The 26,885-nt window shown below is 36.5% G+C and overlaps 2 protein-coding genes across 3 annotated transcripts in view; one reads left to right on the forward strand and one right to left on the reverse strand.

The window, feature by feature from the left end:
• LOC139981322 (elongin-B-like) overlaps nucleotides 1–5,605 on the reverse strand; it is an 8,490-nt gene extending 2,885 nt beyond the window's left edge. The window contains exons 1-2 of the mRNA XM_071993651.1: nucleotides 5,426–5,605; nucleotides 4,223–4,466 (exon numbers count right to left, since the gene is read on the reverse strand). Coding sequence (XP_071849752.1) covers nucleotides 4,223–4,466; nucleotides 5,426–5,428 — 247 coding nt within the window. The 5' untranslated portion in view covers nucleotides 5,429–5,605. The remainder of the gene's footprint in view (nucleotides 1–4,222; nucleotides 4,467–5,425) is intronic.
• A 281-nt stretch (nucleotides 5,606–5,886) lies between these two features.
• LOC139981317 (ABC-type oligopeptide transporter ABCB9-like) lies at nucleotides 5,887–25,119 on the forward strand. Of its 2 annotated transcripts, XM_071993644.1 has the most exons (12): nucleotides 5,887–6,009; nucleotides 9,655–10,437; nucleotides 11,157–11,271; nucleotides 12,769–12,899; nucleotides 15,444–15,649; nucleotides 16,267–16,464; nucleotides 18,476–18,604; nucleotides 19,659–19,847; nucleotides 20,175–20,348; nucleotides 21,395–21,584; nucleotides 22,421–22,527; nucleotides 24,615–25,119. In XM_071993644.1, exons 2-12 carry the CDS (start codon nucleotides 9,768–9,770, stop codon nucleotides 24,987–24,989), a joined length of 2,484 nt encoding a protein of 827 aa, XP_071849745.1. In that variant the 5' UTR covers nucleotides 5,887–6,009; nucleotides 9,655–9,767; the 3' UTR covers nucleotides 24,990–25,119. The 2 variants fall into 2 exon arrangements, with proteins under 2 accessions (XP_071849745.1, XP_071849744.1); XM_071993643.1 differs by lacking the exon at nucleotides 5,887–6,009 and having other exon boundaries at nucleotides 9,472–10,437.
• The last annotated feature ends 1,766 nt before the right edge of the window (nucleotides 25,120–26,885 follow it).

Here is a 26,885-nt window from a genome sequence, read left to right on the forward strand (position 1 = left end):
CGGCCACAAGATTTCACCAGAAGTCAGAAACGTTAACTACTGTACTTCACCAACAGAGATAGGTCAAGATATTTTCTAAACATAGCTTTCATGCTTTTCATCGATGCAGAGTGGTGGGTTGTACAGTAGCTCTAGCTTATATGGAAGATCCTGGGTCAGGGGACTAAAATTTTGTGGACCGCTGTTTTACCTGATGTAAATATTTTGCCAGTTTAGTCTACAGTATCTTCATTAAACTCATTCATGTTTGTTAAATTACAAAGTCCAGGCCCTCTTCTACTCAAGAGTTGTTTCCTTACTTATCTCAGTAATTAATGTTTCCTATTTTCATTGCAATTTCCATTGCCTTACAGTTTCCTTGACAGAACCAATTGGCTAATTTGTCTGTTAAATGTGAAACATGAATCGCATATTTTTGTTGAAAGTATCGCAAAATACTATGAAAGTCCAAGCTTCATGAAAAAAGGAAAACATGCTTTGTGAGATATGACCATCCTCTTGGAAATAAGTGTGATCTGCACATTGTCAAAATATCTCTTCTCATCTCATCTATAGTATGGTGATGTTACTCTTTCTACTCATAAAGGTACTGTACAGCAAACTTTCAAATTTATATCTTTTCGCAGAAACAGGAATATACAGTATGTATGGTTGTGGCTTTTTGTTGCTGATTCAGAAAATCTCCAGCAAGTTAAAAAATAATTTAATACATACAAATATACTGGCACACAAATCTCCACATACATACAGTACAAGTTCTTGTGAATTTGAACATGTGAGACGTAACAGCAGCTGTTTCAACAGCGCGCACACACATACACCATTTATTTACACAACAAACTTACACCACTGAGCTGACACCATCAAATCAAGTGGTCATGTGGATTGGTTTTTGTTTTCATCATTGTACAGATCTGTCAAACAAAGCATTTATGCAGAAACCTTCCACGTTTTGGGTGAAAATACTTTTGCCATTTAACTGACACTGTTCCCTTCTCATACAGGAATCACTTATCAGCAAGCAATTACAATATATGTTATGTATGACCTCTACACTATTAATAACAGTATCAAAATCATTGTAGAAACCATCATTAATTGGATCATGACCTACAGTACAGTATGAACAACCTTCTTAAGTTTGAAGACTCTACTGTACCATGGTCTGTGGATCTCTTTGTTTTATGAAGGAGAGTCAACATAGGACTAGTTCCTGTAATGGGACTACTTACTGATTTCAAAAATATGGTAACATGGCTATGGCTGCAATGTTTTGACATTTTAAACACAATCTTTTGCAGACTTTTCAAAGTTGGTCAATTATTTTATAATATTCCTCACATATCTGAAAGTCACTTGTCTGCAAAAAGTTATTGCAGTGGTTCATGTTTTATAATATTTTTTTATCTCCCTGGGGGGGGGGGGGGAAATTTACTGTTTAAATTTTGTGCAGCATTCTTAAAGGCCCTGCATTTGGTCTATAATTGTACTACGTACTGTACATGTACAGTATGTGTTTTTTGGTTTTATAAACAAATCATTTCATTTGTATGCCAACTTTGTGATGCCATAGTACTTGCTGTTGTATCGTTAGAATTAGCAATCTAATGAAAGGAAATCAACAGTAATGCTATTAACCAAGACTACTATTGAGTTAAATCTAGTACAAATTGAAAGCAGGAAACACTGTTCACTTTATGTGACCAATAACTTCCTATATTGGAATTCTTAGAAATAAGTATTGTTAGGAAAATTGCTGGATTATTTGCACTGACAAATCATAGTCAGAGGGACTTGTAATGTCATGTATCACCTTCTATGTAGAATATGTTGCCCCACTGAACATGAAATACTAACAAATGTAATGTACTGTCACAACTTATAGCATATCCTTAACATGACAATTCACCTGAAGGTGAAATATAGGTCTATCTATCTGAAGACCTTTAGAGCAGCTTTTGGAGTTTGGCCAAAAAATTTTTTAAAAAGAAAAACATATCAGTAGTTTGTAAGATAAGATTGCAATTGACCAAACTAGGTTATCTTCCAAGAATTGTTTGCACCAAATAAAATGTGACTGTGTAACTGAAGTGTTGCTGGACACTTTTCATAGTCGAATAAATACATCTAAATAGGAGAAAATGAGAAAAAATTTTGTACTTTTGCTCCACTACTTGAAATAAACTTGACGTAACAAGTTACTAACAAGTTACTAAGTAAAATCAAAATCCAATTAAACTGTTAGCAAACTGCTTTTCCACTAGACAGCCTGTATAAACGAATGTGTAAAATTAGGTTGCATGCTATGCAGGTCTTCAGCAGGGCTTTAGGCAGCCGGGCATCACGCCGTCCTTTTGCACGTCCGGTTTTGCAAAATGACAGCCTATTTTTCCATGCACGACTTGTTTTGGTTTTACTTTTTTTGTTTCTGACTTTCCCTAATTTAACCAATCAAACCTCTTATTGACTAACTAAACAGCTTGTATTTTAAGTTTTTTTAAAAGTTTCTAAGGGGGCGTTGCCGCCTTGACTCCCCACAAGGGCCTCCAAGACAGGCCCCTTGACCCCGCCATGAGGGGCAAAGCTTCCCGATCTCAATGATGCCTTCGGCATTATGTTGCCCCAAAAAGGTAGGACACGCACTTTACAATTTTGGACACCTACTGTACATCTACCATATGACTCAATCCCTGGTTTTCAGTCACGTGCTGCACATGGTAAGACTGTAAACAACTTTTAGATTATCCGGTGAACTGATCCATACAGCAAGGCTGCATATTTATATTTACTACTTATATATAACCTAACATAACTAAAGGCTCCCCTCCCCCCCCCCCCCCCTCAGTGAAGTTTTTAGTGATCTATGAAAAAATTACATAACTTGCAAAGGGTGCAAGTCTACGGCCTTTCAAGCCTACAGCGCAATATCATATTGAACAAAGTACTTGTGCAAATGCGGTATGCGTGATTGAAGAATGTTTCAAAGCATTTGTTGGGGTGTATTCGCACAAAATTGCAAAAAAAGTAAGCAATGGGAGATGGATTAAAGTATATTTTGCGAACCAAACAATCTTACAAGAAAGTAATGGCACCTATACTGCAAAGCAATAATAGACTTACTAAGGCTATACGATACAGCGTGCCATGTGAAAGTAGTGTAAAATAGTTGATCAAAACTTTCTTGGATGGGAAAAGCAACAAACTTTCACCAAGTTTACACTTGAACAAATTGAGATAGAAGGGAATAGCACCAAATTATTTCATTATGGCACTTTACACATGAAGTTTTTCCTCACCTTCACTGACTTGAATAAAAGTGTAACTGAAAATGGAGAACCATATTAGTGATTTTTACGAATTTCCAGACCGGGTAGTAACAGCTTGAACCAGGTAGTAATTGTTTTGGGTCGATCCCTGGATTTCCAGGTACACATTCCCATCACTAGCTAAGTTGTCATCATATTAATGAAAATCTTTATCCTGTTTCTGTGATGTCAAAAATCAAGTTAGGGCTATCATAACAAAATTTGTTGTTCAAAATCCCACCTAGCTGTGTCCCATGATGTAGTGTCTATGCACTTTTGTCATTGCAACAAGCAAACTGTCAGTACTTTTTTATGAAATACTCCACATTTGAAGAAGAAAGCCTTCCATTCAAAGCTAATAGTGAAGACAAACAAGTACAGTGATTAAATCACTTGCAATTAATGACACAGTTATGAACTTACCAAGAGTCTGATTGTCTGTCAGCTTACACTTAGCTGAAATTATTACACAAACTGGAAAAACAACTGCATAGTACAACTTGCAAATTTTGATATATGATTTAACCATGGTACTATGATGGACTAGAATCTTTTTATGAGTAAAAAATAACTGAGAAACTGAAATAGTTGAAATTGTTAACAGAATCAATATGAGGTGGGTATGCAATACTACAAACCATTACCGAGCATCAGTACACTTTTGTTTTTCACACGATTGAGTAACTTGGCTTATATTCACCTGATCAATCAATTTTCAAGAGATATTCAGCTTTTTGTGCATTAATGTGAATTGGCGAATCCATAATGCAAAACTAACTGGGAAATGATGAACAAATTGATTTGCATCTCATTCTAGCCAAAATTGTCTTTGCTCTTTTCAACAGTAAATCTTAGTAGGTATGATTAAAAGTTACATAACAAAGTCTAACATAGCAATGCTGAAGATGTAATTTTACCTTCTACTCTGAAGGAAAGACCAAGTGTTGCTGGGTCTTGTGCCTTGGCTTTGTTACTAGTGAGACCAGAATCAGCCAGGGTCTTGGTATCTTCTAGCACCTCTCCATCTTTGAACAGCTTTTGATCCTCAGGAGCCTTCTTTGTAATTCCTTCAATGATCTTCTTCAGGTCATAAACTGTGTTGGATTCTTTAGCATCCGTAAAGATGGTTGTTTTCTCTCTTTGTATCATCAAAAACACATCCTGTTTGGAAAACAATATTTTTCCCTATTTATATACAGACTAAATAGCTTCCAACTTTGGGTTCCTTGTTCTAAATTAACACATGCTATTTCATCATGGAGTTTAAAGAAGTTATGTTCAATGAACTTGACACAATGAAAACAATTTCCAAAGATAACTTCGATTATAATGCCATCTAATGATTTCTATAATCAGAATCAAAATGTTTGGTTCTAAGTATTAAAAATTACACTTAACCTCTACAAATTGCCATCAAAATCTACACCTGTAACACAGATAGTAAGTCTTGTCCCTAATTCAGTGATCATACATTTGTAGACACCTTCATGTAAGGTCTGCACTATGAAGTTGCTGAAAAGAGTTAGCCATACAAGAATGATCATTGGATTGTAAAAGCCAAGACTCAATACCATTGGGTTACTTAAAATTCGACAAAAGTTCATATTTCATTTTAAGTATTTATCTTGTTTGTCAGAAATGAATGAGGGCTATGTAGATTGAATTTTGATGGTCTAAAACTAGTACAAGTTATGCTCCATAAATTAGCAAAACTAGGCATAATAGCATAGGTTTATGCAAGGCTAAGCAATATAAAAAGTTGAAAATAAGGAAATGAGCTAGCCTAGCATAAGAATCTTTAGTTAGAAATGGTAATGAATGGCAATGAATCATGAAGAGCTTTTGACGATGATTATCTTCGGTTAAAATTAATACGACTACTGCAAACTGTAGCCCTAACTTCCCTTTGTATTTTGAAAAGTTACGTGTTGGCCCTATGTTAATCGATCGGTTTTTTTTTATATATATATGCGCTGTACTTGGGCCTAGCCTAGCCTAGTATTAATGATTTAGACTAACAACGGATGTGTTTCTAGTGTTAGGTTAACGTTAGCGACCGTAACAAAAGGGTTTGGAAAATCCAAATTGAGTTAACAACAACATTGATTGAGAAAAGTTACCATCCTTCGGGAACATCAACGACCAGTTGAGTGGAAATTGTAAACAAGGGTAATGTTTTACCCCGAACTGGATAAGAGACAAACAGATTCTCTAACAATTTAGTGAGGCGCCTTGCTGTTAGAAGCACGAACGGGAAAACAAATCTGTAATGGACTATTCATCACGCAGAACCGGTGTAGGATTGCCAGATATATGAAATTGTTGAAACGAGGTCGAAAATTGTAATTATTTTTTCAGTTCTGCGATTGCCTTGTTTATACTTTCGTAGTTTAACAGTTTAAAAATATAAAATCTATATAATAAAATGTAATTCATTGACTGAAATATGTTTTTTCTAAATAAAGATTTTCTCTAATTCTGACTGTTAATTTCTCGGAAGGGTACCATGAACCATTAGACAACAGGCATATGTGTATATATCACACTATTTTACACTGAAGAGAATGCGAACTGTGTATGGCATGTGACACGGTAGATCATACAATCAATATCTTTATCGTCTGCTAACACTTATTCAGGACAGGAGATCGTAATTATGCTTTCGTGTTACTTCAATGCAAGCTGGTTACACATTTACGATGTTGTAAGTAAAAATTTTAATCAGGATGATCAAAGTGTGAAAAAATATGATAAATTAATGTTCAATTATATTGACAATCAATTCCCAGTGAGATAGGCCTAAGTTAGAAGAATTTGTTCATAAACTAGGCCCATGCTAGGACTAGTGTAGCACTAGCAGTGTTGGTGTACTACACAGTAGGACTGAGCCAAGTTCAACTTCAAAGGAATGTTGATTAGCCTAGGCCCTAACTGTAGTGTTAGTGTAAGGCCTAAGAAACAAAGACTAACAGGCCTAACTTAGTATAACTATTACTTAGAAAGAAGTTAACTTTAAGAAGAGTATCTTTTGGTGGATCAAGTGCCATTCCGCCATAGGTACATACCATCATTCCTTTCCGCCATAGGTTTCAATCCTTTCCCCATGCATGGCGGAAACGCTGGAAACCTATGGTGGAAAGGTACATATTTTACGTAGGAATGTATTTTACCATGGTGTACAGGAATGTATCGGTGAAACTTTCTTTGAATCGCTTGGGAGTCAAGGTACACCATCTTCCAAATGTGACGGTTAGCTGGATAGACTGAATTGTAATTAAGACAAGATTGAGGATATGATACACAGTCTTTAATGTACAGGTTGATGGAATAAATTTAATTGTTAGTTTGTAAGAGTCGATACACTGCCTTCAAGTATATAATAGTTGGTTGAATAAATGGAATTAAACTTAGGCTGATAGTATATTAAAAAGTCGGATTCTGATTGGCGATTTAAAGGGTGTGAAGACTCAAGCACAAAGAAACGTCTCACGTCTGTCGGTAATCTGACCTAGTTTCGAATGAGATTGTAACAGAAGTGTTAGACACCACCATCGATCCCAGAAAATACACACACAGCTTGCTACCCATTGGTAATTAGACACTAGTGTACAGTCAATACATACAGCTACGGTCAATACCCACAACACAGTGTACATAGCAGCGTGGACATCTCAGGTCTAGAGAAAAGATAACAAGGTATCACATACTATCTGCATTTTGTAGCAACAAGAAGAAAATGTCATTTGAAAGCAATGGAAAGGTATCTTTTTTAGAGTTCGGCACACGGTTTGGGGCGAGTGTTCACTTCCTTTAAGTGTCCGATTTTGTGGGCCTACGTAGAGTGATGTGAAGCAATATACAGTGCATATACAATGCATCCACAGTAATGTGCTCTTTCAGCCATAGAAAAAGTGCTTTACCGCCATGGCGGAATGGCACTTTTTCCATTGCTGAAAGAGTACCTTTTCTATGGTGGAATGGCACAGCCCCCTATATTGGTCACCTCAAGCAATCACCAACAGAGCTTGTTCATGCAATTAATACTAGCCATAACATTTTGGCTACAGTCAACGTCGCGACAGTAGCTAAAAAATACCAAGACTTATAACTCCAAAGATTTTTACCGGGAGTCGCTACACCAGCTCCATCGCATACATCAATTTAAGTACCATGTTGATGATGATTATCTTTGATTTTCCATATTCACCCATTCATACAGTACCCTCCGAATCCAAAACATTTTTTGCCGTGTTAATGACATGTCAGTTGTCTCCGTGTGTGTTGTTAGCATTAAAATTATGGCTTATGACAATGATGTGAGGTATATTACCCTGTTTATAGCATTGTTCCTGAGGCCACAGCCTTTGGATAATAATGAGCCAATGCCATAATTGATGTACCTGAATGAGATGTGTGTGTTGTATTGCATGATAACCATTAATCTTTGTTGTACTGTGTGGGCATTGTGTGTATATGTGACAATGTAACCAGCTACACCATGGACTTGCATGTTGGCAGGGTATTCTATAGTTGTACCTTTTTTAACAACTAACACATGATCCTCAATTTCATATTGCAAACAAACACATAGCTCACATTTGTTTTGATGTTGTTATCCTATTGTTTTTTGTCATCAATTACAGGAATATTATGTCCAATACCCTCTAGAGGCCAACTACTTTGCATCACTGTGGCCTTACAACTTAAAAGTCTTTCAATGCAAAGCCTGAGTGAAACTGAAAGAACTGCCCATCAGAATAGTCATGGATCAAGTGGTTGACAAATTTTTGAAGCATGTTTACTAGTGTTTGCACGGGTTATCCGGGTACCCGCCCGACGTGATACTACCCGGTTCCTAATTTATTACCCGAATCCTAAGCAAAGTGTGATTTAAAAAAAAAAAATTGGGCAAACCGACGGTTTGGCAGATTTCCCATTGACTTAGTGTGGTGTTAGGCAACAATGTGGTCGAAGATAACAGCAATAACGAAGAGGTCCGCTCGACGCGACTACCCGGTTCCTAATTTATTACCCGAATCATACGCAGAGTGTGATTGTTTAAAAAAAAATTGCAAAACGATGGTTAGGCTGATTTCCCGTTGACTTAGTGTGTTGTTAGGCTACCATGTGTTCGAAGATAACAGCAATAACGAAAGCTTTCCATAAATATCTTATAACTGCGTCACAATTTCAGCTAATAAACAGATGGCTACGCTAGACTACCCCCATTGACTTAGTGTGGTGTTAGGCAACCATGTGGTCGAACGTAACAGCAATAACGAAAGTATTCCATGGATGTCTTATAACTGCGTCAGAACTCCAGCAAATAAGCAGATGGTTAGGCTCAGCTAGAATTTCTCATTGACTAAGTGTGGTGTTAGGCTACCATGTGGAAGAAATTATTATTTATTCATTCGTTTATTTCAAAGAAGGAAAGGCTGACAAGGAATTTTACGCGATGTTTATGGATTATAGACGGGATAACTAAAAAATAGTTATCGCAAGTGGCTTTTTACTAATCGTTATTCCAAATGCGATCAAATTGCGCGAATCGCGCAATCTCGCGGCCAATGCGAACCCTGGGCCTGCATAATAGATAGTAGTAAACTGTTTAAGAGCTAAATTGGATATTTATATGGTTTGATCCAATAGACGTGCACGAGCTAGCATAAGCAGCGGCGGCAGTGCGATGTTAGTAGTAATGCTAATTATAATTAAATAATTAATTTATTAACAAGTAGTGAAAGAAACAAGCAAATAAAAATTATTGAGGGAGGTTTTATGCCTCTTCTTACACCTACGTATTTGAACATGAAAACATTGTCAGTAGAGAATATAATGCATTTATTACAGCATCCAATATGTAATTTCTTGAAAATCGTGATACACGAGGGTAAACATTTTTCCCGGGTACCCGGATACCCGACGGGTAACGTCCCTCGGGTACCCGGTTCCCGATCTTTGGACCCGTGTAAACACTAATGTTTACATCCTTTACGTGCTCTGTGCATTAGTGCTAGATACTATCAACTATGACTAGATTTAGATATACCCCATAAAGTATTGTGTTCCTATTGAAACTACACATCACCCCTCCCCAATCCTTCTTTGCCATCCCTGTGTGGTCACATCAATAATGAAATGGACAAAAAAACATGCAATATTGAAACAGGATTTACTGTAAGTTGAAGATTCTCTCTAGTCTCTATCCATTTAAGATTTATGTTTTAAATCTAATTTTCAGTAAAAATCTAAACCTGTTTTGAAGTCAGTTATTTGAAAATCTAATGCGTGAGTTGTATTCATGTTAGGTTTTCTCACTTGTGTCCTCTTTTTTTATCTTCAACAGGTTTACAAAAAAGATGAAGGATGCTGAAACACAAAATTATTAGTAAATTCTGCCATCAGTAAAACTTACTTTCATATGCCCTTGTTGTCATGGTGAACTAATATAAAAAATTCATGATGAAGACCAGGCTATCATTAGGTTTATTTAGCTTTGTCTTCCTCGATATTGGTTTATCATTTTTATTTTGGATTCATGGAAAGAATCTGAATATGTTACGAGAAGTGTCAAATTTCGATATATTGACCAGTATGGTCGATCTATTTCTGGCGTCCATCCTTCGAGGATCTGTCTTAATCGGTGCTATTCTAGGTTTTTTGCATAATCCCCATCAGGCTTCCAAGAGACTTACAAAAGGGAAGTTGTTTGTAAATTTGGTCTGTATGTTTATAATCCTCTACGCCATCGCCAAACTTCTCATGTACTGGGAGAGTGTCAGGGACATGCGCAAACCGTGGTTCTGGTGCCTTTTCGTGTGGACATTCATAGCTTCCCTGTTGATGGTTGTTCTGTGGCGTTATCTGGGATCGTTGACGCTTTCGAGCGGTTCGCAGAGTACACTGTATGTGAACCACACAGGAGAGGATGGAGAGACTAGACCATTGCTAGGGAACAACTCTGAAGAAGAAACCACGATTGGGAAGAACAAAAAAGGAAATGAAAAAGAAGAAGAAGAAGAAGCCAATGGCTCGTCAACTTCAGCCATCTGGCAATTAATAAGATATTCCAAGCCAGATATTCCGTACATGTTGATCGCTTTTGTAGCATTGTTGATTGCTGCCAGCTGTAAGTACACTTCTTTTTTTTCTGTGTTTGTAAACTTTTGTTTAATCTTAAACCAACATTTTATGAACTTCTGAGACATGTTTCAAGAAAATTGATGTAAGTTAAAAAATGACGTGCTTTAATTACGTACCTCATGGATTTCATCATTTCAAATTACTTAAAGAAGCTTTCAAAGTTTTATTTTAGCTTCAAGAACTGGACTAAGAGGATATATATGACATGATACCATTTTTAACAAGAACTGATAGTACTGTAATAACTAAATTACAAAGACAGAAATCTTTCAAAATAAACACATGGAACATGAGTTACAGTATATGTACTAAAAGACTTTGGCCACCAGTATCAGTTCTGGAAATGTTGCATGTTTGCATCTTGTTTTCTTCATCAAGAATTTTCCAGGGCAATGAGAGGAAAAGACTTTGCTTGTGGAAAGTTACTTGAATACAACTATTTAGTATATATACTAACAGGGGGCTTTAGGCTTATTGTTATCAGTCAGGGGAGTTCCTTGGATTTTTTCCCCTCACCCCTCCCCTCCTCACATGGCCACCCATTTTAACACCTTACCATTCCATTGTAAGCCTCAATGTGTGACTTCAGCTTCAAAAAAAAGAGAGAAACAGGTATTCTTGTACCCTACCCTGCATTTCAAATTATGTCTTGCTATTTTGATTAGTTGTCATGAATGGATTGTGTTGTTCTCTTTCTGTCTTCAGCTGACATCTTTCTTCCCCTTTTAACTGGACAAGTGATCGATGGAATTGTGGTAGAGAAGGATTTTAGCAAATATTCAAGACCTATTATCATCTTAGCTGTCATCTCTACTGTAAGGTATTCAGCAGTTTCCTTTGTTTTCTTTGTTTTTATGTAAACATTCTTGGAAAAGTTATACAGGCTCCAAATATGCTAGAAAGTCAAATTATAATCACATATATTCATTCACAAATTATAATCACATAAATATGAATGTGAGAGACTGACTTCGGTCAGCTTGCGGCTTTGATAAGCCAATTAGGCTTCTTCGCGAGTTCCTGCTTGCAGGAGGATCTAATATACATACATACATACATACATACATACATACATACATACATACATACATACATACATACATACATACATACATACATACATACATACATACATACATACATACATACATACATACATACATACATACACTCCAACCATCCCAACATGATTCAACAAGCATTCTGCTTCAAACTACTTCTGGAAACGTTTAGCAATTTGAGCATGCTAATTTTAGGGGCCAATTCTGGTAACCTTTCAAGGAACCACAAACCCAACCGTCATTATTGATCTATGAGTCTTGAAAAACTTCTCACATAACTTGAGAGATATCATGAATTTAGTGCTCATTCACACACAAGGCTAAAGACTTGATCAAGTCTCTAAGTATGACATCATCACTCCACATGTCCTTTTTTATTTAGGTTTTTCTTCATTTATTGCAAATATGTTAATTTTCTGTTCCAGAGATGTCTTTTGCAAATGTTGTCTCTAAAATATTGAAGCTGTCTACATGACCTAATGATGGCATTGGTTTTAGTGTCAACACTGTTATCATTCTACCTTGAATATATATGGAAAAAAATATAGAAAACCAAACTGATATAAAGGTATCAGATCCTAGTGGCTCTATGACATCACAGACTTACAAAATGACTGCACCCAGACATGACTTCTTAAGTACAGTAGGATATCTCCCAAACGGACAAGCTTTTTTTGTCCTTTTCTTGGGGCATTTGCTCAAGATTAACAAAGATCTCATATAATCTAAAGATAATGGTTGACTTTGTGTCTTCTTTAAAGTCTGCCCATGTCATCATGTATGGTAACATCAGAAAATATGTGCAAATTCAATGCAAAATGGAGCTTTCCAAAAAAAATGGATTGAAATAAAATAATAGTTAACTTTAGATTTGGCATGATCATGGAGGGTAAAACAGTATATTTGTTTGGCTGCGGCTACAGAAAGATTTTTCACTGCCAAGGTGAAATTTTGCTCAAGATCAAATTGTTCCACTGTAAGTAACCAAAGAAAAATCACCATTGGACTAGAGGGAAAACGAGCACTCTTGAACGCTTTAATTTAAGCCTTGGTATCTTGTGAGCAACAGAAGAAGTTTCGTTATTTATTTTCATGAAGAATCAATGTTGAGCATCTTAATCAAAACATAACATTTGATTTTAATTTCTACTTTATTGAAAACCCCAAAACGCTGCAATTCTTTTTAGGAGAGGTTGGTTGGTAAGCTTTCACCTTATTTCCTCCTATTTCTCATTATTTTACCTTCATGGTTTTAGTTCTGTAGCCACAGGGGTTCGTGGTGGAACTTTCTCTCTGACAATGGCCCGTCTGAATTTACGCATCAGGAAAAAATTGTTCAAGACGATACTGAGTCAAGAGATTGGATTTTTCGATACTACCCGAACTGGTAAATATTGTAAACCAGCTTTCAAATGTTGTTTAGAGAACTAAGGCACTTGGTATTTTATGACGTTCAGTTCTCAAGCCACGAAGATGAAGTAGGTTCGTAGTAAAGACTTTGCCAGCCTCAACGGTACTGTTGCCAGATATTAGTATGGCAAGCCATATTAGCATTTATATCTTTCTTTATCCTATAAGACAAGCAGTACTGTACCAAGTATTGAACATAAATTCAGTGGAAGAAGACTGTATTCTACATGAAACATAAGTATAATTTTACTTTTAAATCAAAGTGCAAATGTCAAAACCATTTTAGAAGAAACAAATTTTCTAAAGAGAGAAGAAGGGTCAACTAGTTTATTCATAATGAAAACACTCGTTAACAACTTCCATTAGATATTAATCATGTAAGACAACTTATCGTGTTGACAACCTTAAAGAGAACTCCAGGTGTTTTTCTATTTCTCTTGTAGTGTATTCATACCTTCATTTGTGACATAGAAATTCCCCTTTATCACTGCTCTGCAGGCGCGGCGGAACGGAAAAATTATTGGGGGGGGGGTAATGTGTGGAGACTATCTAAGCGAAGCGCCACCATCGGTTGGGGCGGAGCGAACAAGAAAATTTGGGTTTTTTTCAAACCCCCAGATGGCCGGAAACGGCACTTCCCGAGTGTTTTATGCTGCGAATACCTGGCCCTAAAATATGTGTCTCAAGCCTGCAATTTCTCAGATTGCACGTAAAGTCTGTAAAAACATTGTAATTTGTATATTCGATGGTGTTTTAAGAGAGAAGCTATTACTCTTAGTGTACTCGCAAAGACGTTTTTGAGTTTAGTAAGGGCAGTGGCGGAGCTAGGGGTATTGGTCGGGGGGGGGGGCAAGAATGGTCTGTAGGGGCGCTTTCGACACTATCTAAGCGGAGCGCCACCACAGGTTGGCGCGGAGCGTACAGAAAATTTTTGAGTAAGGATACTCCCTAGATTGCAGGAAATGACCCTTTCCGGGGCCTTGCTAATTTGCAGATAAACGGAGAATAAATAGGTGTCGTCGCCATTTTGTCGGAAAATAACACCGACAGAATATGACAAATGTCAATAGGTATATGAGAGCGCAATAAAATAGTCAAAAATCGTGAATAAGTAAAAAGTAGTGAAAAGCTGAAAAGGGCGCCAGCAGTCCATTTGAGTCCGTCGGGGGAGGGGGGGGGGCATCGGCCCCTGACTGTATATATGGACGCTCGATCCGCCACTAAGTAAGGGGATGTTGGAGAACTGGCTGAAATGAGGCAAGTCATTGACCTAAGACAAAGTTGTGTTACCCTTACCGGTACTCACACTCACTGCTTCCACTTTTCACGGGGCGTGAAGACGCGGTTGGGGTGATAATGTGGTCTATAGCCAGGTGACGGGCCGAGGGTCCCCCAGCATTTACTAAAATTATTACACTTATATAGTATACGTGTGCATCAGACAGATCGACAAGTATGCATTGAAAAATGGGCAGATGTACGTTTCGGAGCCTTGGTAAATATTGGGGGGGGGGGGGCTTATCATGCATTTGCCCACTCAACTTTTTTATTGGGGGGCTGAGCCCCCCTAAGCCCCCCCCCCGGTTCCGCCGCCACTGCTGCTCTGGTTCAACAAGCAAAACCATTTAATTACAATGTCATTAGAAGTTTGCAAGCAGGCTTAAAGGGGAAAAGGGACTGCTTTATATTATAAAGTGAAACTTTACATATTTTATTATGATGTGAAATTTTATTGTAAAGTGAAATAAAGTGAGATTGTAAAGTGAAACTTTATTTCATACAGACTTAAAAATTGTGTTTCCCAAATAAATAAATCCTTTGCTTGTCGTACACACACACATACAGCCTTGAGTTGGATTTCTCCATCTATTGGTTCCAAAGGTTGTCTCATACCTTAGGAAGGTAGTGTTAAATAAGCTCCCACTAACTTCCATTAAACGCTGTAAATGGCACATGTCTCACATTACCTCTAACAACCAAGTCCAGCTCCTGGCCTTCTCTGAAATTCCATTTGTTGTAGACCTACATCATCTTTTTCTAGATTCCAAATTGTTTTAAAAAAATCCAAAATGATCTGAAACTGTATATATATGGGATTGTCATACAGCCAACTATCACTCTGTGTAAAAAAACTGAAGACCATTTCAGATGGGAAAACTGTGTATTTATAGTGCCTGGATGAGAAACCCATCTTGTTTTTACCCGGCCATTGCTAGAACCCACAACCTCCCGGATAATCATAGTTTCTACAGAATCCGTCTTAAAATCTGGTAATCAAAATAAAATAAAACTGTTAGCAAACTGCTTATCCACTAGAGAGCCTGTGTAATAGAATGTGTAAAAGTATGATATCTTCATAGCTTTTACCTTTTAGATCTCCTACTGCTTCGATAGAAAGAGGCAGAGATTCATATTCTCGTTGAACATTGCGACGACATTTGAACGTTGAATGCTGGATCGAAATTTTTGTCAGAAATATCAAGACTGAGATGAGTTATTGATATTTTGCTTGTTTGGACAGGTGACATTACTTCGAGGCTGACGTCAGATACCACAACCATGAGTGATACTCTCAACCTAAATATTAATATCTTCTTGAGAAGTACTGTTAAAATCATTGGGTTTGTGGTTATTATGGTAAAGTTGTCATGGCAACTGACAATAGTTACCTTCGTGGGGATACCGCTGATCATCATTGTCTCTGAGTATTACGGCCAGTTCTACGAGGTGAGCTAGCTCTAAAATAATATGTTTGTAAAGAAAAGGAAATTACCAATCATATAAAAGAATCTCAAGTCATGTTTTCATATAATTCTATTAAAGTCAGCCAGGTTCAATAAAGTAGTATCTTTGTAACTATTTTGTTCAGAAGGTGGTTACATGAAACTGGAAGGAGAAACAAACCCAACCATAAACCGAACAGCTTATATATTGATAAACATTCATGTGATCCAAATAGCTAATGGAAAAGCTTGCTCTATTTGATATCAAGGTTAAATGTATCAGGAGCTGATATTTTGTTGATATATGATGTCATAGTGCCACATTGAGGTGAAATCATTTACCTGGCACTGTATTGTGTGGAGACATTTACTATCAAGTGTCCTTTGACATCATTCTAATTTCTTGATATGGGTATCATAAAAATCTGCTTGGAGTTCTCAAGTTTCTAAAAGTATGCCAGCAACGAATTTTTCTGGCAAGCACTTTTTTGAAATTATCAAATCTCCATTACCTACCTACCCACCCACCTACACCTTTTGAAATAAGTTAAGATAAAACCTTTACCTTGCGAAAGGTTTTACTATTTATTGATTTTATTGATTTATTGAATTAATCATTAGAAACTTTCCAAGAGGTTGCAAGACTCCCTGGCAGAAGCAAACAATGTTGCAGAAGAAACAATTTCCACCATCAAGACAGTTCGTAGCTTTGCCAACGAGGACCAGGAGGTTCTGCAATATGTAGACAAGATGAAAGTCACCTACAAACTGTGGAAATTAGAAGCTATCGTGTACGGAATGTACGCTGCTGGCAATGCTGTAAGTCACAGTTAAATTTTGGTCGTAAGGCAGCCATCTTTGTAGATTAATTAGAGCTGTGTCTAATTGTCAGCTATAAAGGTTTTATTTGTTTTCCACAAAAGTACAAAGTGGAGGTAAGTCTTCCATAAAGCTTAAAATGCTTAACAAAGTGGAAGACTCCCTAAAGAAAAAAGTAATTAATAAATACAAGGTGAAAGTTTGTTACATAATATACACAAATTGTTGAAAAGTAAATAACTCATTTACATAATTTAATATAATAATATCAATTCTTTTATTAAACATTTCTTAAATGAATTGTTTGTAGCCTTAGATTTAACGATGTTGCTTAATGAGTTCCATAACTTAGTTGCACGTTTGCGAAAGCTGCGTGTACCTAATTTGGTATGATAAAAGTTGCAATGAGCATTTTGTCTATTTCGGGTATTATAATTGTATAATTGCACATTAATTGTAAAGAAATTATGAAAGGAACCCGGCAGTAGCTCATGCCATGCTTTATACGTAAATACAGCAAGTTGTTTATGACTTCAAGAGTCTTGCAGTAACCAACCCTTACATGCATGCTGACCATCTAACATGCCTCAAGCAAAGCTAGTGATGGAAATAAACAAAGAATGCTTTATCATCCCAAGTAGTTTCTAGTACCAAGGTCAGCACTGATCAAGGAGCTACAGACTATTCTAATGTGACCGCGATAGGTGGAACTGGAAAGTTAAAAGCTGCTCATAGAAGAGAGAGAAAGGTCATAAACATTTAAACATTGGCATTCTTTGATCCTGATGAGGACATCAGAAGCAGATTAAACAAACTTAATAAAGTTGCTCCAACAAAAGTAGGAATGGGTTCATTGGTAAAATGTAATTAACAATTGTGAATGTTAACATTGGTGAATGTTAAGGGTAGATTTAGTAGAGGAAAATGTGACACAGAGATGAACGATACTAGCCAGACAGCAGAAGATAATTGATAAAGAAAGATAACATTAATAGTAGAGTCTGATGATATGAAGAGAGGAAAATATTTCCAAGACACTTCTGTTGGATTTGTCAGTCTTGATATTTTTAAGACAAGGAGAAAAAGATCTGTTAACAAAATGTTTATCTACTGGAATAAGCCTGTTTAGGTACATATATGCAGGGATGTGCCCACGCTGGGCGGCCCCACCCAGCACTAAAAATTACCATCCAGCACTGTCTTAAAAATCGTGAATCCCGCCCAGCACTATTTTCATCTAAAATCCCGACATTCCTAACAATATACTCAACATAAATTGAGCCTAGCCTATGCCAAAATCATACAGACTAATAATGCAACAGTTACGCATGCGAGAAACATTACACGGCTCTCAATCTGTCCCTTGTCAAATCTTTTTGACACAAGCTAATAACTTTTACCAGATATATAATATATTTCACTAAAAAAAAGTAAAAAAATGTAAATGTTCGCAAAACTAGTACTTGTGTATGTGCTTAAAAAGCTACACAAGTGCCAGCATTTGGCATCAGAGCACCTTCAAAAGTGGAAGGGGACACCCCCTTCCCCTCAATAGACCCCTCCCCCATGATGGCGATCAGTATACCCTGCACTCAGGAAATCCTAGGCACATCCCTGTATATACTGTATGTTGTTCTCCCCCTCTTTCCTTTCATCTTTCTGCCTGTTGTTCCATCCAATGTTGCATAGTTCAATGGTCCAATTTAGTTTGTTTGTCTACAGTTTCTGTCTACTTTAAAGGTGTGTCCTTTAAAATGTTTATTTTATGCTTTAGACAGATGGTTATAGTTCAGAGTTTGATCGATGTCTGAGAATCTTAAGTGAAAGTTTTGAGAAATTGTTAGGACCTCCATTGCAGTATATACATTGTAGGGAATGAAATATATCATTCACATATTATAAAATATCCTTCACATAGATTTGTGTGTTCCATTGAAGTTGAATACTTGAGTAATTAAAGACTCGTGTGTTAGATATTCATTAGAATACCTTCCTCTTTCACTTCTTTCAGTTCTTAGAGACGGCGATGATGATTCTGACCCTCTATTACGGAGGTCATCTGGTCATCATCAATGTCATGAGCAGCGGTCAGTTGATCTCCTTCCTCCTCTATCAGATGGAACTCGGGTCAGCTTTAGATGTAAGAAATTTTGAATTTGCACGTTTGCTCTGCACAAAGTTATGTTTTATTTCAAATATCTGAACATAGTTTAAAAGAATTGCAGAATTTGTTGGTCATGGTATTCAAGTAGGTTGGTAGTCAAAATGTAAGTTTTAAAAGATTGGACTTTTTTTATTTTGATACTCATTTCCATAAAGAAAAAAAATAATTGAAAAAGAAATATTGCTAACTTGTACAAGTGTTAAAAGATTTAATTCCTGCTGAAATATGGTATAGTTTACAGTTGGAATCTGGTATTATTACCAGGTATGTTCTGGTCATCAGGTTTAGTTTACCTGAGGAAATCTAGCTGTCACATATCGCTTAATATTTTAGAATCCGTAATGCAGACATTCATCACTGCTTTCAGAAGTTTTCATTGTAGTTTTGCACTTCATTCAATGACAGCTTACAGTTAAAAAAATGTAATGCTGAGGTATTACTTAGGTTATATACAGAAAACCTGTGCCCAATGACTTTTGTTTTGAGAGAAATCAAAGGGAAATTTGTCAAAATGAGCAAAACTTATAAATTGGGATAATTCTGTTTTCCATTATTTCTGAAGATTAGTGAGCAGGTACAGGAGGAGGTGCATTCCATACTTAGTCCTTTTTGGAAAATTTGTGTATACGAGATTTCTTCCTTCATTTCCCACAAACCTCTCAACACATACACACACACATGTTTGTTTTACATTCAGACCGAGGACCCCATTGTTTTTTCTATTGTTCAAATCCACATACTCTAACCTTAGCAATACCCCATAACAATAGAATTCTTTCGAGGACGTGGTGATTCTTTAGAAATCACATCAGAGGACCTGGATTTCTTTTGTTCAAGTCCTCGGTCAGAATACAAAACAAGTGCATAAATTCGTGGAATTGTAAAACAAATAATACATACAAAAGAAGCAGACTAGTACAAAGTTATAAGCTGGTGATTCTCTGAACAAAGATTTTTGATGGAGCAGAACTAAAATTATCGTAATTTTATGAAATAATTCAATGAACCACTATTTTGTTTTGCCCTTAAGGACATTAGCACTGTTTACACTGGATTAATGCAAGCTGCAGGGGCCTCAGCAAAAGTCTTCCAGCTGATCAATAGAGAACCCAAGCTGAAAAATGATGGCCAAAAATCTCCAGAGCACCTCAAAGGGAAGGTGGAATTCAAAAATGTCTCATTTGCATATCCATCCCGACCAGATTCATCAGTTTTAAAGGTAGGTTAAAAATGTTCTAATGGAATACAGTTCCAAGAAAACATTTCAGATTTATTGAACCTTTGTCATGTCCAGTCTTCCTTCTTGAAGAATAGGAATCATACTCAAATTATGTACTTTACTTTGAAGTTTGATAATATCATCATTTTCAACAGAATTAGACCTATTTTTCACTTGTGTTAGCCCAAGTCATCTTTCCAGCCCTGATATATTCATTAACTTTATACTATCAGCTCCTCTTGCCAACACTAAGCAATTAATAATGCAATATTGAGCTCTAGACTTCCCCCTACAAACTGCTACCATTATCCCATCTTTCTTTTTAAGAATGTCAGTTTTACAGCATCACCAGGCGAGATAGTAACTTTAGTCGGGCCCAGCGGAGGTGGCAAGAGTTCCTGTGTGGGCCTCCTGGAGCGGTTTTATGACCCGTCAGAGGGTCAGGTGCTGGTGGATGGTATCCCAATACAGGATTATGATCATCATTACATCCATGAAAAGGTACAAACTTTGATTCAAATAAATAAGGTGGTTGCATATTCTTACACATGTGTTTGTAAGTATTTTAAGGATTTATGAAATGAATTTGGGACTTCAACAGGTACATAAACTGAGCGTTATAATAATAATAATATATTCATTTATAGAGTGCCACAATATGCAAATGCATTTCTATGCGCTTTACAAAAAGTGTCGTCAGAAGCGCCTAACAATCACAATATTACCCCGGTCAACGATAACCTGTCAAACACATGGCAGCAGCTAAACAGCACCCAGCTGGCAGTTTTATCTCACAGGTCCCCATTTATACACCTGGGTGAAGAGAGGCAATGGAGGAAAAGTGCCTTGCCCAAGGAAACAACGCAGTGATCTGTCTGGCCAGGACTCGAACCTGGAATCCTTAGATCACAAGTCCACTGCCTTAACCACTTGACCACACGCTCTCACCTTCTCAAGTTTTGTATATGTTTTATAATATTGCAAATGGGAATTTCCAATGTTTGCATTACCATCTCAGGTCACAACCAAATGAATATTTCCACTGAGGTGATATCAGCATCTTTCCCAATGTTTGTATTATAAAGTACCAATGTACCCTTGGTCTCTCTCATTTCAAGCTGATCTGATAATAAGAAAAGAAATTGACAGTCTTCTATTTGGTTAGAATTAATGATCTTTTGTCTTATTTCCAAGGCCCTGGCATTCTAACTCAACTAACACAACTTATGTTGCCAAAAATATGAAAGTTATAAAACCAGTTTATGGTCTTCCAACCTTTCTTTTTAATATATTAGCTTTTTGTCCTCTTTGTGTCAATCAATACATATTATTAAACGATAGCAAGATGTGTTCATTCAATTGGCTCTGATTAGCCAGTGAGGACATACAGTTGCCTGTAACTAGAATGCTTGCTTGTCATTTAGTAAGCATCATCTTGCACTTGGCCAGAGTACTAGTTTCAGAGTTAATTGTGATTCAATTAAATGTTTATGGAATGAATGCTCAATACTTCTTTATCAACCAAAAGTGTGTACTTTCTTTTCCAGATGGCCCTGGTCGGCCAGGAGCCGGTCTTGTACGCACGCTCCATCCAGGATAACGTATCATACGGCCTCTCCGAGTGCCCTTTCGATGAAGTGAAACATGCTTGTGAACTCTCAAACGCTCACAAATTTGTGATTGAATTAGAAAGCGGATATGAAACACAGGCGGGGGAGAAAGGAACACAGTTATCAGGTCAGTCCAAGAACACATTAAGTTGTACTGAAGATAATAATAAGCAGAATTGTATAGAGTCTCTTCATTGTTTAGTGATTTTCCTGACTCAAGCTGAGTCGCTCATTTTAGTCATAATATATTGGCTCCATGGGAACTAAAGTTGGCAAACTTGTTTGAGTCACTTCAGTGTTTCAATTTTCTGAGCAAATCATGATTTGTTATAATAATGGTAATCAGTTTCCTAATTTCCACTTGGTTGCTAGGAATGAATGTTAAAGCAGCTGATTGCATGTGCTGCTTAGACTAATCAGCTCACCATCAAATATACTTCTATCATGTACATTTTGTTGCTATTTTGTTGGATTAATGTCACAAAATATGTTAAAATTCTTTGAGAACGTCTGTTACTTTTTAAGAAAAAAACAATAATATTCAGTACTTAATGTATCTAACTAACTCTTGCGTAGTTCATGTAGCCAACCTTTTCTACTTTGCATGTAAGAATTGGGGCTGAAGCTGTTATTTAAGCATCTGTCAAGGATACTTATCAGCCAGTATCGTCTGATATTTGTTGCTCATCTAACATTTATATTTATATTATATCCATTAGCATTGTAAATTTTTAATGTCCATGTACAGAACAGGTAGGCCCAGTCTGGAGCAAGTGTTAAAACGTGAGACAATGTTATTTCATATATTCTCCAATGAAATATTAGCCTTATACTGCTCACTACTTGTGAGTTGTAAAAACTTGCTGCCTCATTTAATTTCCTATTAAGAACAGAAAAGACCCCCCCCCCAAAATACCAACAATTCACAAAGATACCATTTAACACTTTCTCTCTTATCTGAAGGCGGACAGAAGCAGCGAATTGCTATAGCGAGGGCTCTTGTGAGGAAACCGAAAGTTCTCATATTAGATGAAGCAACAAGTGCCCTAGATGCAGAGAGCGAATATGCAGTAAGTTATACACCACATCATAGGTTGCCCTTCATAATAGCACATATAATAGACACAATATGTTGTTTAAGGGGACTGCTCTCCATTTAGTAGAGGGCAATTCCATGGTAACGGAAGGACATTGGGACTAATTTTCTGACATTTGAACAAGCATATCATGAATATCCCCATTAATTACAACAAATTATTGTCATCATTGACTAGCTATAACTACGTACTTCAATTTTCACATATTTTTTTTACACAAACCCTTCCCATTTTTGAAATATGAATATTAATGAGGTCGGTAACGGAAGGACAGCAAACGGACAAGGGTTTTCACACGTCTTGAGTTTATTGTAAAACTCTGAATTCTATGGAGTTATTTTATTTTAGAGGGGAGAAATGTTATCCCAATACTGTTCCCAATACTGTACCACTTTCCATTCTGAAATTATTGCTTTGGTTTTCTAGAAATATTGTGCTAATTTAAGTTAAATTTGGTAACGGAAGGACGGTAACGGAAGGAATTGCCCCTTAGTAGATATAAACATCACTCTCAGAATCAACAACTCCCACAGGATGCTGTATACAATATATGTGTATGCATGCAATGATATTTACTTTAAATCATAGGCAAATGACTGACTGGAAAAACAAACTTGTCCTTCCGTTACTGTCCTTCCGTTACCAAAATGGTAACGGAAAGACAGGTTTTAATCAATCATAATGAACAAAAGAAGAGGACCAGGGTGAAACTAATTATTTCATTTTGTTGGCCAATCTAAACTTGCTTTGAAGATGAACTCTCATTTTAATCATGCTGCAACTTTTCCTGAGAAACTAAAAAAACTTGTATTTTCGGTAACGGAAGGACATTTCAAGTGGCAAAAATACCGAAGGCCATTGAAGCGGAACCAATGAGGAAAAGGGGCGAAAATATTATCCATTCAGTTTTCCATGATCTATACTCTCACATGGTAGTGGCTGATATCATTTATATACTGGCTATCAATTAGCAGTGACGAATAGTTTTTATTACCAATCATCCAATTTTCTGTAGCAACTCCTGAATTTTCATCACCCATATATTTTCATTCCAAAATGCATGAAAATTGCATTTCTGAACCTGATTCTGGAAAATATGGACTCTTAGCTTTCATTTGACACCAAATTTACTATTGTCACACACTTTTAATTTTTTGGGTATTATGTCCACTTTCTCATGGAATTGCCCTAGAGTACTCCATTTAGTGAACTGATTTAAGTCAGGTGTTTGAAAGGTTTGTAAGATTTACTTCTTGTGACTACTCAGACATAGTGTAGCTTCATCTATGTTAAGTCTGTTAAATCCCAAATTCAGAGCTATACTGGTTGTAAAAGAATTAAAGCCACTTCCTTGTTATGTTTAATGATGAATTAACATAGAATTATGGAAGAATTAGAGAGGGATCTCAATGGTCACAATATAATAACTGAAACCTACGAACGGTCTTTGCCTGATCGGTTGTCCAACTGCTTCAATAGTTAAAAGAATCTTTTGTGAATATCAGGAGTTTTTTTTATAACAAAGGGGGTTATTCCCAGTAGCCTACTTTGTTTGATATGTTGCAATGCTTCATCTGTCCACACACAAATAAATATGAGCATTTAATAAATTGGCAATTTCTTCGCAAGATATATTTAAAGTTGTGATTAAGTTTGTTAAATTTTGTTAATTTTCAAAAACCAAACACATAGTTACTATAAGCTAACAACTCTAGCATAACATATGTAGTTAGCCTAGTTAAGACTTCTTAACAATTGAGGTTGCAATTGATTTTATCAAAAACAGCTAGATCTTAAGGTCGGCCATTACACTGTAAAATATAATGTTGTTCATTTCTTTATTAAAAGTGAAATCAAGAGGGAAAACAGCTATTGAATAAATCAAATGCAATCAACTGCTTTAAATTTGATGCAAGATTTTATTTTGCAGTGATGTTTGAACTTGTGCATTTGTGGTATCAGACTCTACACTGAGTGTGAATGCTGATATCAAGGTGTCTTTCCATAGATTTTTTTTATTTTCAAGTGTTTCATTTTCTTTCCACATTTTTCTTTTTCAGGTCCAAGAGGCCATATCGGAGCAATCCAAAGACAGAACGGTGATAATCATTGCTCACCGTCTAAGCACGATCAAGAAAGCAAGTAAAATTATCGTAATCGACCACGGCCAAGTGGTCGAGAGTGGAACCCACAACGAACTCATTTCCAATGATGGAATGTATGCAAAGTTAGTGCATCGACAGTTGCTAAGCAACGAAAATGAGGACCAAAGCGACAACGTCTTTAGAACTAACCGTAGTCCGATCCAGTGCACGCCAAGAACTCGACATAGAGGCTCCTACCATTCCTTGATCACAGAGGGATTCTTCAGTGTCCGAAGTAGAAGCACGTCATACGGATCCATTAATGGTGGAACACCGTCCTGTTCTATATAATCAATCTGTTTTGAGAGGCATTGCTGTAATATGGAGTATAGGGAAAAGGTAAATGGAACTATCAACATATCAGTGTGTTGGAGTGGTATTTAACCCTGAGAGAACAGCAAACTTTTGTGTCAACGAAAAATCTCCATTGCAGCAAATTTGCTGAAGGGTGGACCTTGGAGTATTAACATAAATATTAGATTATGTTTTTATTCATCCATAGACTTATGTAGATTCAATACAAGACTACATAATGGTGGAAGTTTGATATGAATGTTACAGTAGGTAAATCAGAAACATCTAACATCTTGCCACAGGTCTGTTAGATGGTAGTAGTTTGATATTAAACTTTAAAGGGTATTATTGTCATAAATAATAGATCATTATTTAACAAACTCACCTTTAGATACTGCAATGCAGCACAGTAACATACTGGTATAAACTTGATATAAACTTTTCCTTGCCAGAATAGAATTTATTAAAAAGTCTGCCAATATTGGTTTGCAAAAATTATTGGTCTGCAAAAAATGTTGGTCTGCTAATATGGTGGTCTGCAATTAGTTAATTAACAGCTATAATTGGTATGTTTAACAACATTTTCAATTAATAACATTGAATCTGCTATTTGGTGCTGTAGACTCATAGTGAATCTGCCTTCAGGTTAAATGTAGAGTTTTACTTGTATTATTCAACTCTGGGTATACTTTGGCAGCAATTTTTTTTTTTTTTTTAACGTTTTGTCTATTTGTAATTAAAACTGACTTACAGACATACACAAGAGGCTGATATATTGTGTACTATTAATTTTTATCATAAGTTGTTACAGATCCACAGTAGATGTATGATTAGCAAAACAATCTGTGCTAAACTTTTATTATTTGTATAGTTCAACTCTGGGTAAGCTTTGGCAGCTTTTATTTTTTTTAGAGTTTGTGTAAGTGGTCATGCTGTAACCAGCATAAGGCTGCAACAAGATTCTTTAGAATGGTGGAAGCTGAAAATGTGAGGCAAGAGAAATATTTGCAAATTTTATGAGTAGATGGAATTTCACAATGGAAGCATTGTCTTTTTATAACAATCATTGTAGAGTCATTGTACTATTCCAGGTACTAGTGTACACTAGATGGGCTCTTGATGCTAGAAGTGAAACATTCAAGCAGTCCTATGAACAAAACAAGAAATCTAAACACATTTTTCGGTGTTTATGTCTGCCGATCAGTAAAACTGCCACGATGAAAGTTATGGGTATAAATTATTCTGTCGTATTTAAAAAGGGTTTTTGTGCAACGTATTTATGACAACATTGTATTTTTAAGAGACTATTTTGTACTAAGGCAATTAAGATATAAACTAAAATGTGGAGATGGATATATATTCTACAAGTCTACTTCTGTTTAAGTCTCTGTTCAAGTTTGCAAATTTGTGACAAAAATAATTATCTAATCTATAACAGTGCAATATAAAGTTGTAACATACTCAGGTCTGAAGCTTACACACAGTACTGCAATGTTAGTTAGAGTTATAATAAAAGATTATTCTCTTTGGTTTTTTAGTAATAATATTTTATGCTTTTATTATGCTGCTTACATGCTGGGGGAGGAGAGAGGGAGGGGGGGCAAGCAAGCCTGACAAAAAGAGGTCAGCGGGATATTTTCCCAGGCCCCGGGTAAATTAGGGGGCCAGTAAGATATGGAGGGGCCTGAGAAACTATGGGTTAAAGAACTGTGTATTCTTATGTTTTGAGATGAGTGCAAACAGGACCTGGTGACATTGTGCAGGAGCCCAACCTGGCTCTCGATAACTTGGGTTGAAGGTGGGGAAGGAGGTGGGGTGGAGGTGGGGGTGGCAGGTTGGGAATATGATCATTCTTCACATAAGTTCTATACAAATATAAAGGTTGTAGTGTAA

The sequence above is a fragment of the Apostichopus japonicus genome, chromosome 15 (assembly GCF_037975245.1).
Source record: "Apostichopus japonicus isolate 1M-3 chromosome 15, ASM3797524v1, whole genome shotgun sequence".
In the NCBI taxonomy this organism is placed as follows: Eukaryota; Metazoa; Echinodermata; class Holothuroidea; order Aspidochirotida; family Stichopodidae; genus Apostichopus; species Apostichopus japonicus.